The sequence below is a fragment of the Martes martes genome, assembly GCF_963455335.1.
Source record: "Martes martes genome assembly, chromosome: 4".
Lineage (NCBI taxonomy): Eukaryota > Metazoa > Chordata > Mammalia > Carnivora > Mustelidae > Martes > Martes martes.
The window spans coordinates 25,882,574-25,897,328 of NC_137891.1; the positions used below are offsets into that span (position 1 = coordinate 25,882,574).

The 14,755-nt window shown below is 35.4% G+C and overlaps 1 protein-coding gene across 3 annotated transcripts in view; it reads left to right on the forward strand.

The window, feature by feature from the left end:
• The window catches only part of CSMD3 (CUB and Sushi multiple domains 3), a gene marked incomplete at both ends in the record, with an annotated part of 1,233,164 nt that overhangs the window by 663,736 nt on the left and 554,673 nt on the right, over window positions 1-14,755 (forward strand). For all 3 annotated transcript variants that reach the window (XM_080802411.1, XM_080802412.1, XM_080802413.1), the window contains one exon: window positions 10,356-10,468. In XM_080802411.1, the coding sequence (XP_080658537.1) occupies window positions 10,356-10,468 (113 nt within the window). The remainder of the gene's footprint in view (window positions 1-10,355; window positions 10,469-14,755) is intronic.

Consider the following 14,755-nt stretch of genomic DNA (forward strand, 5'->3'; position numbering starts at 1 on the left):
AAGATTCTCTCTCTCAGTTTCCCTCTGCCCCCCTTCTCCCTCATGCTTTCTCTCCCTAAAAATAAACAAACAAACAAGCAAACAAAACCATACTAAAGCCATTTGAATACTCATTTGAAATAATGTGGGACTCCCTCCTCCATGATTAGAAAACACCCTTTACTGTCAGGGATGGGAGTTGAATAGAAAGTTGTCCAAAGTAGGTGAAATTTCAATTTGAGTCTAAACTAAAGTGCGTGAGAGGCTGTTGGAAGGACATTAGCCACTGAGCCTGCATCCAAAGAGCGTGGTTTCAAGTGAGGTACCAATGTTAATAAAATATAATTAAAAATAAAATCACCACCAACAAAGTGAATCCTCTTCACTACATGAAGAAAAGAATAAATCAGTTTTACTCCTGAGTAGGCATTAAACCAGAATATAACATGCATTATATGCAGTCTGCTAAAGAGATTGCAAAAAAAGAAAAATAATCTCACCCATTTATATAAGCAGATACAATCCATTACATACGTGTTGATTATCCTTATCCAAAGTAAAACAAAATTAACTCTTATCCATATGATAAGCTGGAAGTTACACCCTAGAGCAAAGCACCTAGGCTTTAACTCTCAGGTACTGAAGCAGGATGAAGGGGTACCATCTTTCTTCATGTTCACATTTCAAAGAGGTGGCTCCAAGGCCTTCATGAAAGACATTCTTGGTGTGTAAAACTGGAAGAGCTTTGTTTAGCTTTTACACCATTTAAGTAGGCTTGAAAAACACCGAGAGAGCAAGCATTTGTAATTTTAAGTTTTCTAAAGGAAATGATAAAAAGAAATGGAAAAGTAGGAAAGTTTTCTTTCCCTTTTGGAACCAAGGACGATTTGAAACTTTTTTTTTTTTTAATTTGTATTTGCACTTATAATTTTTCTTTTTGTGACTGCTTTATAATAAAACTACAATTTTATAATTATCTCAATTGCTGTTTCTACTTTCCTCTGGGCAGTTTGCAGTCATCTAAATATACAGCAAATTCACGGTAAAATACAAAGAAAAGCAATTATCAGGAATACAATAGGATGAATTTAAAATTTCAGTACAATATTAGCTGTGGAGGAATAACCTTTAAATATGTTGTACCAATGGTGAATGGGTAAAGAAAATTCTTGATAGCAAAGGTCAAATATTTTCTTTCATCATACATTAGTTTTACAAATTGCTATGTTGCCTATATTGCTTACACTTTTAAATGATTCAGTGTTTATTGTATTATTTTATAGCTCCTTATGAAATCTTACTAATTCAAGCCTAAGGAGTAGCTTCACCCTGGAGCCTGAATCTAATTTTTTCAATAAGAGTTTATTTCTTTAGAGTCCCAGTAAACGTCTCCTAAGTTCTCACCAATTACATAAGTGACATTACATTTACAAAATAATCTAGGATCTTCAGTAATTATTCCATCTTTCCAAATAATTTTTCCCAGATGGAAACACAAAGATGCCCAGAACCATTATCTAGTATTATTGTGAGGCACCTGTTGAAGGGTACATATTGAACTTCCAGTGTTCAATAATACACGACTCTAATTATTTAAATCTTGGGGACAAACCCAGCCTAGAGGCCATGTTTTGCATGGTCAAAATCAATAGTTATATTATTATAACAGTCAATTAAATCTCCATGGGTAATAGACATTCACTTTTGTTTACCCACACTTGGACTGGAGAGAACTTGTTATTTCAAAGTTAATCAAGTGGTGTTAAACCTGTCTTCTATAGCTTAATTTGTAAACACTGGATTTCTGTTTGTCTTCTAATTAAATGCTTTTCATTCTGCAGCATCCTACTAGTCAAACAAGTTAACAAAACTGTTTTTTTTTTTTTAATGTCAAAATTATAAAGTGAGTATCTGGATGGGCATTAGTTATTTTACTTTGGTATTATTAAAACTTACTAAGAAGACAATCTCACTTTTTGCTCTGTCAATAATTAGATTGCTGGACTGAGAAGTCTGGATCATGTATTGACCGGTATAAGAGAAAAATTATGCCAGACCAGTTAAACAGTTAGGGAAGACTTTATTCAAGACTATGGACTCCTACTGGAATAGGGACCAAGAGTATTGAAATAGGAGTCAGTACCATTACAGTAGGGAAGAGGAATTAAACTCAACTCTACTGAAATAAAAGGTGGGGTGGATTTTACACGCTGGGGTAAACTTTAGGGAAAGTGTTGGAGAAGAGTAGGTGGGAGATTGGTTGATGGGAATAGGTCATCTGCATTTGTTAATAGATGTTGATCAGAATTGACCTCCTGCATGTCCACAGACAGAGAGTTTGGAGTGCTAACTCTTTTCATGATTATATTTCAGAGGGATGGCTCCCAGCTCCTTGAGAAACACATTCTTGGGTTGTAGAAAATTTGCTTCTTGAAGTGCAGAGAAAAGATGTCGAGTTCTAAGTTTTCTAAAGTAAAGGCTCTTCAAAAAGGTGAAACAAGAGCCTGTAATCAGGACGGAGACTCTCAAAGTTTAGTTAAGCTCAGGGGAACATTAAAGCTGTCTTGGCCACTGGGAATACAATTTTGAGATGTCTGGGTATAGTGATTGTGGGACATATTACTGGGAGTACAGAAAGAAAAATATAGTTTAACAAATAACCTGTTTTTTTTTTCCCGTAATAAAATGTGTTTTTTAAAAGAAATTGAAAAAACAACTGCTGTGAATAAGACAGTAAGGCAGTCCATGAAAATCATACGTTCGCTAGAATACCTTTTTTAAGCTGAGTTCAGTGTCATCCTCGGTTGCTCTAGAAAATTTGATTTTCAACTCCTTTGTAAGACCCACTGCCTAGCCCTTTATGGCTGCTGGCTTCACTTGGCAAGCGTGAGTCTCCCTGGGTTTTCCTTTCACTTTGATCGTTGTATGGGTGATCAGCAGCACTTGAAAGACTCCCTCCAGCATAGGAACAAACTATCTTTCCTCTACAACAACTTTAAGTAGACAGAATTTCCTGGCTAATAGAGGTGGCAGACTTCTGGTGGGTCCTTCAAGGTCCTTTACCTTATGACTTTATGTCTCAGGACTTCTGGGGAAGAAAGAAGCCCTTTGAAGTATTGGACATGTTTATGAGAGGATTCGGTTAAATTGGGTACAGGACATGATCTCTGACCCAAATTCATAAGCCTGCCAAATATAAGTTCAAAGGGAAAATATGCTTGCTTGCAGAGGTTGCTCTAATTTTCCACAAGGCTAGCAGTGAAGGTCTAGACCGTTTTCATCTAATATATTGCTGAATTTTAACAAATGAGCTTGATTGTTCTTACTGGAATCTGTAAATATTTGCGTCATTACTCGATGGCAGTGGAAATCAGATAACTTCCCCTCTCTGATTCATTATGCTCTAATATTCCTTAAGTAGAAAATGTTTGAAGAAAGACTTTACCACTGCTTGAGAACTGGCATGTGAAGAGCGGAACGACTTCTTCAGACCATCCAGATGTCATAATCCCATAACTAGACAAAACCTCTTACCTTCCTCAGAAATTAATTCTATGAGGGGCGCCTGGGTGGCTCAGTGGGTTAAGCCTCTGCCTTCAACTCAGATCATGATCTCAGGGTCCTGGGATCGAGCCCCACATTGGGCTCTCTGCTCAGCAAGGAGCCTGCTTTCCTCTCTCTCTCTGCCTGACTCTCCGTGTACTTTGTGATCTCTGTCAAATGAATAAATAAAATCTTTAAAAAAAATAAAAATAAAAATAAATAAAAAAAATAAAAAAAGAAATTAATTCTATGAAATCCAAATGCCACCAAAATTCTAGAGAAGTTGGTCGGGGAAAACTGCCTACACAGACCTTAGGAAAACCTGTGAAGAATTCTACTGGCAAATTTTTTATCTCTTTAATAGGTTTTGAACAACTTCATCTTTTTAGGTATATGTAATAAGAGTCTAGTGCCTTTAAAAATCCTTTTTTATTTTGGTGTTTATGTTGATGATGCAACATTGCTAACCAAGAAATAAGGACTGCGGCATGTGTTTTTGTTAGCTAATTCCCAGAGTTCAGTCAAATTTCTCTTAGCTCCTCTTCTAATCCATTTGTACATTTTTTTTGTGTGGGGGGGTGTGGGAAGCATATTTTTGGAAATTAACAAAAATTGCTTGTTGTATTGAATGTGAGGCTTCTAAGTTTGAAATCTGCCGCATTTAACAGTGGCTTTTGAAGCTCTGTCAGCAAAATCATTGCCTTCAGAAGTTTTCATTCTGCCTGCGTGAGCCCTGCAAGAGATTACTGATCTGAGCAGCCTTGAACAAGTCAGCTATCAATTTTCCATGAGATACTTTCTTTCCCCTCAAAGTAGGAACCTTTTTTTTTTTTTTTTTCCAAATTTGTTCTGTTGCATGACAGACAAAAACACATACTATATGGGGGTGTAATTACCGTGACTGCTATTGATGAGGCTATTTGTGCCAACTTAGTTCGAGGCAAAATAGAAGCTTCCAGAATTTTATAAAGAGTCAGCATACCATACAAAGCCTCATGCTGGCCACTTTTATCCTGAGAATATGACCCATCCACAAACATTATGAAATTGTTATTATGAACAAGAATCTCAGACAAATCAAGTCAAAGCCTCGTGTCTTCTTCTATTACCATTGAACAGTTGTGACCAACTCTTTGATTAGGATCTGGTAAAAGCAACAGTGACAACAACAACAAAAAAACAGGATCTAAGAGATTGCATTTCCTAATAGTATTTTTGCTGTTGTTGTTTAACGACCGTTTATACCTAGTCTGATGGCATACCCACAAATTAGTAACCTTACTTGTAAGATAGCGGTCACAACACATAGGACAGGAAAATAAGTCAAGTGACTTGAGGTAAGGACTTAAGCCTTTTTAAAAGTGTGTCTGTCGCTATCACAGTGTCCCAGTAGCCACAGTGCCCTGATCCAGAAGAACTGAGAAATACATTATCAACGTGTGGTCTAACTTATCCTTGCTTTTGAGTTAACACTCCAAACATGGCACCCTTATTTTCACGACAACACAACTAGAAAGGCTTTTCCAAATATAGAATTCCCAACGCTGGGATGACACTGAGCAGTCATCACACAATTGCTCTATCAGAGGTTTTGCCCTCTCTGTAAAAGTTTGAATCATTGTCTATGGTAGCCTGTTAGTCCCCAAAACTGGGGACTTGATTTAACAAGGTATTTCATTTGCAAAATGGGCTGTATTATATCCTTTTGGGGCCTTCAGCATCAACAGATACCCTGAATATTTTACCTCAGTTTGGTAGTAATACAACTTATCTCGTGAGGCCTTGTGCCCTTGTGAACCGAAGGAATTGTAACAAAGCCAAAGCATCAGTTCTGCTTGGCTTTTTAGTTTCTGATTCTACCAGCAAACCATCCATATATTGAATACTTATGGATCCTTCTGGCGGGAGAGCTGTCTCTAAGTTTTCCCATAAATGACTAGAGGAATAGTAGGAGAGTACTGAAACCCTTGATTTTTTTTTTTTTTGCCATAAATATAATATTGGACTCCTTCATAAGTAAAAGTGAACAAGATTTACTCGTCCATGAGAGGAACTAGAAGAAAACAAAAACAAAACAGAAATAGATAGATTGGAGAAAAACCTTTCAGAGGATGGTACCAAAGTTATTAAAAGTTCTGATTTAGGAACTATACGCATTAATGGAACAATTTTATTTATTTCCTCAAGACCTTGTACAAAAGTCAACCATCTTTATCATATTTACTTTATTTCTTTACTGGGAATTTGGCAGTATTAATATTATAGGGTGAGTGCCCTTTCTTCTATAATTATCCTTTGCTTTTTCGAATTTTTTTTTACAACTGGTTTTTCCCTTCTAATTGAGCCCTCAGCAAAGGGTATTGTTCAACATAAGACTAATGTTTCTGATAAGAGATTTCTATGGGTTATACATCTTAGATTAAGCTAGTGTTGTTATTCCTTGTGCCCAAGGTAATACATTGATTTGTTTCTGCTCAGGGTACTTTTCCAATGTGATACAGGCCTGCTATTTCCTCCTAGACCCCTTTTCTTTCAGAAAGTACCCAGTAACCAAACCAGATGCTTTTTCTGAGGGTAATTCACAGACATTCCAGATGGAATACACAACATGGTAGTCTTAATTTGCACAAGAGATCTCTCCCCAATAGGTTTATAGGACAATCAGGAGAAAGGAAGAAAATGTGTTCCTCAGCCATAGGATCTATTTAGGTTGGAACCACAAAGAAAAGAAAGGAGCATAAAGCTGATTCAAATGACCTGTATTGATCTATCACCAGATGGAAACTGAAGATTTTCCAGGGAAATTTCAGAATAAGTAACAGTACAATCTACCAGAAAAAACAATGATACATCAGCCAGGGGGAAAGTTACTGAAGCATACATTTCACCAGTTCCGACTGCTGAGATGTCCTCAGTCTGTCTATTTTTTTTTTTTAATATTTTATTTATTTATGTGACAGAAAGAGATCACAAGTAGGCAGAGGCAGGCAGAGAGAGAGAGGGGGAAGCAGGCTCCCCACTGAGCAGAGAGCCTGATGTGGGACTCGATTCCAGGACCCTGGGATCTTGACCTGAGCTGAAGGCAGAGGCTTAACCCACTGAGCCACCCAGGCGCCCCAGTCTGTCTATTTTAAACCATTTCCCAGTTATTCCTTAGTCTTCTGGGCATTCCTGATTCCTATTTCTGCCATTTATACATCCTTGGAGTCTTTTCTCCAATCCCCCTTCTAGTGTTGCAGCCTCTTATAATAGTAGCATTCTGTTTTCTCTTCAGCTCCCTTCACAGATTGGCCACCACTGTAGAGTTCATTTCCTTTAGTAATTAGTCTTAACCGAACAGTTAACCTGCCTTTTTTAACTTCTTATTTTCTTTTTCATATTTGTTCAGACTGTCCCCAAACTGAGTAGCTACTGCTAAGATTTGAGTAATAGTTGTCTTTGCCATTTGACCCCCCTTTCTTTAATCTGAGCTTGGATAGTCAACAAGAGAGCCAAGACAAAGATGAATAGAACCAGAGGATGATTTTGACCTGTTCCTGGATCCATGCTAGTAAACTCTGAAAAAGTATCAATAAATTTTTGATGGAAAATAATAGAGGATTCACCTGTCTTCTGTTTGTAACACTGTGGTTTTTCCCAGCTCACCTTTAGAGGAAAGACTGTGAGCAGTCTCTTTCAGTAGGTCTTCCAAACACTTAGTTTTTCCACAGTTGCGGAGGATGGTGGATAGCTGGCTACTCTTTGGCGTGCTGGGTCATCTTCTTGTCCCCAGCATGCTTGCTCCATCAAATGAACAAAATCTATTGGTTTCAGAATTCCAGTAGCTAGTACACATCCCCAAGTGTGGCATTGTAAATTTAAAGAATAATGAGACAGGGAAGACAGAAGGAGCAGAGACAGCAAGGGAAAGAAAGAGAGGGCTTCTGGAAAAGAGAAAGTCCCTTGAATTCTCACATGTTTTCTCCCATTCTTCCCAGTCTTTCCACTGATTATCCAAACCATTCTTTAACTTTCCTCTTAGAATGATAGCCATCCAATAAATACAAGTAGCTAATTTGCTTGGGATGAGGCCCTCCTAAAACATGCAAATATCCTGAAAGACTAGATTCTCCTATGTATTCCAAATATGACAGAGGTATTACCTGTTTAAGAGAAAGAACTGCAGACTTCCCATCTTTTTCACTATCAAAGCTAATCATGATCCTAGATCATGATTTTAGATTTTAGAGCCCAATTTACCCTGGCTTACTAAATAATAAAATCTTGAATTTGAGAGAGTGGTTCATTGAGATAGTATTTCAAAAGAGCAGGGCACTAGAAGAAACACTTTATAATCCAGGGTCTCTTACTAGATTGTTTTTTTGACCACAAGATTTTAGCCCATCCATTTAATTCAAGAACTGACATTTGGATCCTATCCTCATCACCAAATTGTTGGGGAAATATAATTAAAAATAGAATTACCTGTCAACCTAGTTAAATCTCTCCACAAAATGTTAGCAAGAGTAAAACAGTTTTAATATTTAATAAGCATTAAACCAGACTGTGATGTGTATCACAAGCAACCCACCAAGGTGATTGCAAAGAAATAAATCTCACTTTTTTATACAGTCAGGCAGATACAATCCATTACATGTATGTTAACTGCCCTTATCCAAAAAGATTTTTGAATAAAACACCCATCTTTTTGATTGGCAGGAAGTTACCTCATGGATCTGTATGCCTACATTTAAATTCCCACAAAAACAGGGATACAGGACAATACTCTCCTTGACATTCACATTTCAAAGAAATGGCACTCAGACCTCCAAGAAAGACATTCATGGGATGCACCATTGGCAAGAGGCTTATTTAACTTAAAAGATTTTTGTATAATTGAAATAAACAGAAGTCATTTACAATTAAAAGGAAATGCTGAAGAGAAGGGGGTTCTCTTTTCCCTTTGTGGCATCAGGGAATTTTTTAGTTTAATTATCATTATTTTTCAGGTTTGTATTTACCCTTACACCAGCCATGAATGTGGAATCACAGGAGAACAAGTTAGCAAGGGAACAACTTTGCCTGTATGTGTTAGCTGTTCTTTATGAACTGACAAAATATCATGCTGGAGGTTTGGGGTAGTAAAAGTTCAGAACTGAAAGGAAATAAGAGAACATAAGAAAGAGCAATTATGCAACCCTCTCCTGAAAACAACTTTTAATAGTGGGAGACAGATTGTTGGTGTATTTGATATTGTGTATCTCGTGCCCACTTCATGATGAAACCATTTTGCTTTCTGCATGTCTCAGAGCTTGAGTTCTTCTCACTCTTGCCCATAACCTGTCTCCCTACTATAGCTCAAAAGAGTAGTACTTATGAGCTCACCAATTTGAAAATTGAAAGTTCATATGCCACAAAGTTTCATTGAATGCTCTTTCCAAATTAAGGGGGGGAGAGTGTGTGTATACCCACAGATATGTATACCCACAAATATGGGACAGATATACACCTATATTACAAAGGAGAATGTATGTATGTATATCTTTTATATTATAATAATTCTAAATTTGATCTGGCAGGAAGACAACATACTTTAAAATTCCATAATATAGTATATTTCATAGTGTTCCTCAGTATAACATATAATCCCATAATTAAAACATAATATTTAACTCGGTTTATTTGATATAGAGTCCCCATAAATTCTGTAACCCTGGACACTGGTAACAGCTACATTTAACGCAGTCGGTTGATGGTATTTTACCCTTTTGGTGGCTAGATAATGAGCAAAGCATTTTGCCGCCTTGGTCACTTCGGGGATACGGGCATCAGTGCTGCCCTCTGCTGGTGTAATTGTAGTGTAGCCTCTATCCAAAAACCTGCTCTCTTAGGGTGCCCATTTTATTACAGAGGGAGAATTTATACCTTCTCTCCTCACGTAATTTCCCAGAATCTTCCTGATCTTAGCAATAAGGCACACAAACACTTAGGAATTACCCCTTTTAGAAGACTTTCTTTTCAGTATGTAATTTAGACTTCCCTATCACTACGGGTATCGCTACTCAGCAGTGAGTCCATTTTTTCCCTCTTCCTATTCTCAACAGACTTTCCCCCCGCCAAGGTCTTATTTACTCATTTGCTTTCCTCCTTTATATGACCCTTGGCTTTGGTTCAAGTATGTGACTGTAACATAATTAATGACAGAGGAAACATGAGGTAATTTCCGTTTTTACAATTATAAAATTGAACACTGCTGAATGAGATTATTAATGCATAGATTCAGTGATGCTATATCAAACTACCAGCATGTTCTTTAAGATGAAACTATTTGCAGTAAAAAACAAACAAACAAACAAACAAAACCATGACATACGTTGTCTGATATCAGTACTGCAAAGGGATATACTATATTCCTTGCCATTTTATTGTTTTGCACAGTGCTTAAATATTTTTCACCATATTTCTTTAGAACAAAGTTCTGTAAAACTTGAAAGGTTAAATTGAAGAGCATTCCTGGTGTTTAAAAAAAAATTAAAGATATTTTAGATCCTCTTTTTCCTTTTAGTTCAAAAAGGAGTATAAGATTCTCTGATAGTCTAAAATTTAGTATCTTGCCTGAGGGTTATGAAAGACCTAACCTAGTTAAACACATGAAATGATACTTACTTATAATAAATCTTGATCACTAAATTGTGCTGTTTGTTCTATTACATCCACGCATAGCCTTGCAAGTTTATCTGACAGTTGTTTTTTTCTAGCCAAGAAAGTACTGAGAAACAGTTCTGTGTCATCATTTGCATGCAGAAAGTGTTTTAATAACCCATTTCTCTCTTCTCCGTCCATCTCTTTTTTAGGCTGACTGGAAGCTTTGTGCCAGACTTGATAGTGAGCATGAGTAGCCAAATGTGGCTGCACCTTCAAACAGATGAAAGTGTCGGCTCCGTTGGCTTCAAGGTTAACTACAAAGGTAATGATGAATGGCTACTATGGGAAATATGTTATCTTAATACCACCAGAGAATACTTTTAAATTCAAGTTTAATTGCATCTATGAAATAAAAAGTTTCCCCGAACATAAACAAGAATATATTCTAACAAAATACTTCTCTTTTTAATTTAACTATAAATGTTGATTTCACTTTTCTTTAAATAAACGTCGGCCTACCTTTTTTTCCCCCCTTATAATGTGTCTATTTTGCATATCTCCTCTCCCCCCAGTCCACTGTACTATGCCTATATGTTAGCCACCCTGGACTCCTAGCCTTACCCAGAATAGACAATGTAATTTTATATACTTTATACAATTTTCCTGGCAAAAATAATATACTAATTAGTTAATATTAAAATTCAAAGTAAAGGACTTAATTCCTCCAAGAATCCAGGGTACCAATTTTTGAAGGGGTCATAGGGATCTACCAGTCATTCTCTCAGATTAAATACATCGTTTTGGTGTTCAAATTATCAATTCCTGTGTAAGTCATTGACCACAGATGTGCTAAATTACCACTGCCCACCCGGTGTTGGTAGTGATGCAGATTGATGATTAATTACCTGTGCACAACAGAATCTTTTGTTTTAGTTCCATTTATAAGAGATAGATGTAAGTGTTATAAAATCATAAATATCCTTGATGAACCTTGATTAAACTCAAATAGAGACAGTGGAGACAATGGATATATACATATGTATATATATATTTATATATATATATGAAATGTGAATATAGAATTCTAACTGGAAAAATAGTGAATGTTAGTAAATTCAATTGAAATCTATACCTTAAGAAATGAAAAGTTTTAAGAAACCATCAGAACATTATGTGGCTTGATTTTATTATTTCTGTTGTGGTAAAAATCATTATTCTCTCTCTTCTCAATTTTAACAATAGCTGTTTAGAATTCTCTTACTTGCATAATAATAATTTTTAATCAGTTTCCTTTTCCAAATATTGGCTTGCCATGCCTTTGTATCTGGACACACGGAACTGAATGCATGATGTTGTCAGGGAGACAGAACACAGGCATCCTGTGTTTTTAACTTGTGATTAATTTGATGCTATATTAATTTGAATAGCTCAAGAAATTTGTATAAAGGTCAGTTAAAAATAATAAAAAAGGTTACCCTGATTATAATTTTAAATATATCCCTCCTCCATTTAAAAATCCACATCTTTGCTCTCTAAATAAGACAAAATTACAACATTTAAAGAACAGTTTTGGTTGAAAGTATCTATGTCTTGATGTTTTCATTTTTTAAAGAAAATTCCACTCTAAATGGCTAAAGGAAACTGGCATCCTTATATTCTCCTTGGTTTATTATTTTCTTCACCCTGTGAAGGTTACCTGTCAGAGAACCTATAGTTGTTTAAACCTTGGAAACCGTATTAATCATTAACGATAATGCTTCAACAAAGAAACAGTTGTAATAAGGCACATGGACATGTCTGAGCAGTAGGGATTTCTATCAATATTTACAATGTTCTCCACTCTGTGCAGTTCAAAAGCTGAACTACATGGTAAAGTAGTACAATTAAACATTATTTTGGTTTCTTTCTGCTCAGTTTTCAAAAATTATTTTTAAAAAATCCTAAGGATCTGCTGTGTGCTGGCTTCTGAATGAGTTGTTGAAAATAGAAAGAAGAGCCAGGAATTATCTCTCAGGGAAATCACAATATAGTGACAGAGAAAAACATATCCAACTATTCAAGCACAAATAATCTACAGAAATGAGGGAGTTGAAACCAACACAGGAGATTCTTACTGAATAATGCCCTTATTCTTTTCCCTTCCTTCAATCTATTTTAATCTAACATCCACACTGGGAATGGTGATCTCCAGCAGTAGAGAAGTGTCACATTACACTCCTGCTGTAGGTGTTGCCATAATTTTCTTCATGGCTTAAAGATAAGGTCCAAAACCTTGAGACGTCTTATCTTCCAGCTTTCTTCACCCTGTCTTTGTCTTTCTACAGTCCAATTTTATAAAATTATCTGTAATTCTCCATCCCAGCAAGTTGTTTCATACCTCTCTTCTCTGGACTTTCAGGCAATTCTATCTGAATTCTCTATTCTTATTTTAACAGCATCACATCACCCATCCTTCAAGACAAAATTCAAATATTTCTTCTTCTGTGAAGCCTTTCTTAACTCCATTCATCACAAAATAACACTTTCTCTGTTGTATAAGACCTGTACCAGATATATACTCTATTACCAGATGGAAATATATCCATCTTCATATTTCTATTAACAACCCTTTGCTATGTCATCATAAGTGATTAGTAAAACTGAACAAATGATTTAACATGTATTATGTGAAGTGATAGAGGGAAAAATATGTCCTTAAAAATTTAGTTTACCATGATTTTTTTTCCTACTGTGAAAATCATATTTTTTGCATTCTCCATAATTTAAAACCTGAGCTCAAAGTTGAAGCAGGGTTCATTTTGAGAAGTTTCGAATTTTGATGTGCAGATAGCTTTAGCAACTTTGCCTACTAAAAATAATTTTCATAATTACCATGCTCTCTATTAAGTAGTGTGTTGGTTCTAAACGGAACACCTGCTAAAAAACCTTTCCAGATTTGATCTAAAGATATCTTCTTTTTGTCATCTGTAGATTTTGTATGACATAGCATTGACTGTAGATTTCCTGTAAATTAAGCATGTTTTTCATTTGGTATATTTTCTTTTTTAATTTTACGGTAGCCGCTAAATTTTGTAACCCAGATTTTTTTTTTAATGATACATTTTAATTCTTAAATTGTGTTTTGCTAATTGCCTATCATTACGCTTTTGAAGTTTGCTTTAAAAGAAAATAAATTTTCAAATGAAATCTCCCATTAAGAAACCCAAAATAGAAAAAGAGAAAATTAAAAGCTGGGCTGCTTTGACGCAGGACTGGCATTCCCCAATGGTCATACTGCCCCTCATTCCCTCCAAATATAGGGAAACCTTAGCTCTCCAAAAAACTCAGTTTGGAAATGGCCTTTTCTAAGACCATACTATTGACTAAAAGACCAAAAATATATCTGTGAATATAAATGATACATAATTGCCTAATTAAGTCATCATTATCTTTAGAACCTCAGCTTTAATCTTTGGAACTATCAGTGCTTTTTTATATAGAATTTGGACAGCAACTATCTTAAACTATAAAAAAAAAAAGCAATAAATGTTGAAAATCAAGAAAATAGTTCCTTATTATAAATGTAATTCATTCTTATTCAATTAAAATTCATTTAATATTTATTATGTACATAAAAGTATGCTGATTACGGTTTGCAATAGCAGAAATGCATAAAATACCACTGTATTCTTCAGAAGTTTAATGATATTCCTTACTTGTTAAAAACAGTGATGTCCATATTGGGTATAACACATCAGCCATCCTTCTCTGCAGGAAATCTATGAGTTTGCCAAAGTTGTGATTCAAGTTATGACACTAGGTGTTCCTGCTAAAAGGGAAGAATAACCTAGCTTTTTATCCTGCCCCATTAGCATTAGGAAGATTAGTTTTGTTTTCTTGTTTTATATTGTCATTATTTCAAATGAATATTAACCAGAAAGGAAAATAGTTTTTTTTCCACTGGAGCTATTAGCATCCATTAACACTGCACTATTTTTTTTAATGTATTTTCATCTTCATCTGAGAAAACCTATGCAACATTAAAAGGATAATTAATAATTTCTAAGAACCTTATATATCGCAATCACTTTACCTGCATTAACTCATCAAATCTCATTAGAACTCTGGGAGGTATCAATTATAACTCAATTTAACATATCAGAAAACCGACTACGATGTAAGCACTACAATGATAGGAAGTTGGTCTGTTTTGTTCATTGTTGTATTCTCAGTAGCCAACACAATGCCTAACACATAATAACCACTCAATAAATACTTGTGAAATGTGTGAATGAATGGACATGAGTATCAGATCTTTAACTTACTGCAGAATCCAGATGCAACTCTTGAGTTTGTTGACTTCATGATACTTTCTATCATACGATATTACATCCTACGTAGGTGTTAAGTGTTTTTGGAAAGCAGAAAGGTTACAGCCTGAAGACAAGCTGAAGACCCTGATCAGTGTTAGAAAAAAAAAAAAATATATATATATATATATATCTGTATAAAGGTACCACAAGATTGAGTTAAACTACTGCGCTCCCATTGTCTCATCAGCTACACATAAAACTACACATAAAAAACATGTATACACAACAAAAGCCACCTGATTTCAAATGTCTGTACA